The 3,749-nt window shown below is 30.3% G+C and overlaps 1 protein-coding gene and 1 non-coding gene across 2 annotated transcripts; both read right to left on the bottom strand.

Annotated features, from left to right (window-relative positions):
• Positions 1-872: 872 nt before the first annotated feature.
• On the bottom strand, positions 873-959 carry TRNAM-CAU. The gene is given in 2 exon segments: positions 873-908; positions 922-959. It is a non-coding gene; the product is annotated as a tRNA-Met (tRNA).
• A 597-nt stretch (positions 960-1,556) lies between these two features.
• On the bottom strand, positions 1,557-3,546 carry LOC111436519 (histidine-containing phosphotransfer protein 2-like). The gene is made up of 7 exons (XM_023074282.1): positions 3,534-3,546; positions 2,764-2,966; positions 2,557-2,669; positions 2,403-2,471; positions 2,049-2,120; positions 1,878-1,950; positions 1,557-1,792 (listed from the first exon to the last, which is right to left on the bottom strand). Exons 1-7 carry the CDS (start codon positions 3,544-3,546, stop codon positions 1,757-1,759), a joined length of 579 nt encoding a protein of 192 aa, XP_022930050.1. The 3' UTR covers positions 1,557-1,756.
• Between the last annotated feature and the right edge of the window lie 203 nt (positions 3,547-3,749).

Genomic DNA, 3,749 nt, shown 5'->3' with positions numbered 1-3,749 from the left:
TTTTTTTTTTTTTTTTTTTTTTTTTTTTTTTTTTTTTTTTTTTTTTTTTGGGTCAAGTTTTTGCTGTTTAATTCGTTGAAAAATAAATTCCGGTTAAATGAAAAAAAAATAATAAATAAGAATAATTAATAATAATTAATTGGGGTGAGAGAGGCTCGAACTCTCGACCTCAGGATTACCCAATTTAGCTATGAGACCTACGCGCTAGTCAACTGCGCCACCACCCCACCTGTTGATAAATTATTTTAAGCGATTTAATAAACGTATTCTGGTAAAATTTTAACGATGGCGAATTTATAATGACAAATATTTGAAAACAAACGAATATTTAAATTAATGAATAAACTTGATTTAAATTAATAAAATTATTAATTTATAATACTTTAGTTATAAATATATTTTTGCTCTTATCAGTCTTGTTTAGATTAGTATAGCTATTTTATTTTTATATTTCGGTATAATGAAAAAAGTAAATTCAAAATAAATAAAAAAATTTAATATCATTGTTATGTCAATGCTCAAGTGTCTAATTGATTTGAATATTTAATTTGTATTTAATTATTTATTCAATTTTTAAAAAATTAAGGAATAGAAATCAATATGAAATAAATTTGATGACTGGATTAATAAATATAACAACAATTGATAGTAAATACTACATGCCGTATAAATATTAAATATCTAAGATTTAAATATTTGAGATAATAAATATTTGCATTTGAATATAGAAGATGTTAAAAAAAAAATTAAATGTCTTTTAACTTTAAATTTTCAAATGCATCAAATTAAACTTTGAGATAATTTTTTTTCTTTTTTTTTCCTTTTCAAATTCCGGTTAAAGAGAGGGAAAAAAAAGAAAAAAACAGTTTCATTGGGATGAGAGAGGCTCGAACTCTCGACCTCAGGATCACTCAATTTAGCTATGAGACCTACGCGCTAGCCAACTGCGCCACCACCCCCAATTGTTGACCAAAACAAACTTAGTTTTATATTAAAAAAGAATTATTTTATTTAACAAAATTCAGTTTATTATTAATACAATTATTAATTAATGAATAATAAATTAATACAATTATTAATTTTTAATTTTTATCAATAGAACTTCTAAACTTTAGGAGTATAAACATATTTTGTATTTTATTTTTTTTATATTTCTTTTATTCTTTCAGTATAATAAAAAATATTAATTAAAAATAAATGAAAATTATTAACATCATTGTTATGTAATAGTCAAATAAGTCATTATGTCTATTTGATTTGAATACTTTCATTAGTTATTCAATTTTTAAAATATTGTAAGTCCTCCACACACCATAATTTATCTTAATTATGATTTTTTTTTTAAAGTCTAAAATATTTGTGAATTTTAAAAAAATGTCCAATAAATAAATTATTTTAGGTTTTTTTATCTTACAAAATTTTAAGTTATTATTTTATCAAAATTATGGAGTTCATACATCGCTTCAATGGATTAAATTAGTAGGATATGAGGCAGATTATTCCTTAATTTTAGTTGCAAGATTAAGAACTAAAAGAAATAATGAATAATCAGAAGAGAGAATGTAAGAGAGGAATAGAATTTTCGACTAGAATTGTTGTAGTATAATATGTTTGTCCATACAAGCTTGTTTACAAAACAAAACAAAACAAAACAAAAGTAACTAAGCAAGCCTTTCTGGAATAATACCCTTCCTTCCATACTTTCGCCGCATACATGCGTTTATTTATTAGCCTACTACTCCAAATCTTGGTTTCTTCATTCTTCTGAGCTCATTTGGATTGCCCTCTCCGCCTAATTCCAACAATTTTGCCAAAATCATAACCAATTTTCAAGAAATAAGTAACTAATCCTTGAAAAGGAAAGGGTGAAGTGGTACCTGCAGAATGTGGTGGAAGCAGTCGCGTAAGACATAGTATTCCCAGGTGACCTTCCTGTAGGCTTCTTGTAAACTGCAAACAAGTCAAAAACCTCATGTTCTTTAGACGATTATCCAAAATACGAAGAATTAATGCCTAAATTAAGGTAAGAAACACTTGTTTGTCATTACGGTTCAGCGTTGTTATCAGTGCACAAATCTTGCATATCAGCACAAGCAGTTGACAGTCGCTTACCACCAACCCTGTCAACACACACACACACACCACCGTCCATTCGTTACGCGCTGTTTTCATAACAATCTTCCGAATAAATTGTGTCGCCAAAATCACTTTTCAATGTAACAGAAAGACCAATGATTATTATTAAGACCTTTAGAGAAAGAAAACAGTCACTAGGAACTCTTATTCATGATTCTACCACAGCAACAATTACGTTAGGGCAAAGGAGATTTTGAAACTTCCAATTGTTACTGGCGATTCGATTCTCATAAACACTAAAAGTAAAATTGAGTGGAGCGCGTTACCCAGCGGCCTTGGTCTTGAGCGATTCCATGAGGTTACTCACAGTATCAAATTCCACAGTCTCTCTTGCACTAGAAAATAATAGTTCAAAAGATTTGAGAAAAACAGAGTTAGGCAGCTATAAAATGCAAAGCGTTTAAGGAGGCGAATAATTACAGAAGTTTTTCAACTCTATCGAGTTTAGGTTCGGCGTCACCGCAGAATGTAGCCAAGGAATTTCGATTCTCGTGAAGATTCATCTGGTTATTGAAGTTATCGTCAAGAAATCCCTGGAAGAAACACCGAAACTCATAAACTTGAACTCAAGAACGGCCAAAGAAATACGAATCAGAACAGAGATTGAAACATTGAAGAAGATCTCACTTGTTCGCGCAAAGCCTGGATGAACTTCCGGATCATATGTCTCTGAGGATGATCCGAAGCGGTTGAAGAACCGGATGCAGGTGCGGGTGCAGGTGCGGATGAGGAAGTCGATGCAGACATTGTGAGAAGTTCTTTGGATTGTTCTTGAGTTTTCGCTTTCTCAAAATCAGAAGACTCGGTTGCTGAAACTTGGGGACGGGAACCTGTATTTATAGTGAAAAAATTGAAGTTTAGAAAATAGATTTTAAATTTGAAAAAAAAAAAAAAAAAAAGAGGAAGTTAGAGAGAATTAAATCTGTTACATTATTGTTGAAGTCGTTATAAAGTCGCTGCGAAGCAATAGAGGAGTCAAGGTTAATACATAGTGGAAGAGAAGCAAAAGAATCCGTTATTATATTTACATTATGATGTAAATATATATTATTTTATTATATTTTTCTACCACCATTTTCTTATTTATTTAAAAACTACGTTTATTGTGAGGATATGAGGATATCCACCGAATCATTAGTACAAGTTTAAAAATACTCATGCACTTTCAAAATTACCATTAAATTCTTTAAACTTTAAAAAAAATAATAAAAAGTTTCAACATAATCTATGAGAGGTAGATAATTAAAACACGGGTGTAGTTTTGTATGACACTTACTCCAGAGTTCGCTTTCAACCTCGATTGGCTCCTTAGTTACTTGAAAAACATAAAAAACATGGGGTCGTACAAAAACTCAGTAAGTAGCCCATTTGTATGCCCGCTAACTCCACTTTGTTACCTTCATCCGTCATCTGACTAAACCTGATAATATTACTTTTTAAACTTGAGATATAATATATCTTGGTGAGTAGACATTGGTCATCGTTCTTGCTCTGGAATGAGATGGATCCTTTGCCTTGGATCAGTACAATTGATTCGTTGCCAAACTTCGAATTTCCAATGAGCTTCTAATCATGCTCCTTGAAATTTGCTTGATCTCAAATCTTGTTGGTTG

The sequence above is a fragment of the Cucurbita moschata genome, unplaced genomic scaffold (assembly GCF_002738365.1).
Source record: "Cucurbita moschata cultivar Rifu unplaced genomic scaffold, Cmos_1.0 Cmo_Scf00055, whole genome shotgun sequence".
In the NCBI taxonomy this organism is placed as follows: Eukaryota; Viridiplantae; Streptophyta; class Magnoliopsida; order Cucurbitales; family Cucurbitaceae; genus Cucurbita; species Cucurbita moschata.
Note: the sequence above shows the minus strand (reverse complement) of the source record. Positions and strands in the feature narration are given on the sequence as shown.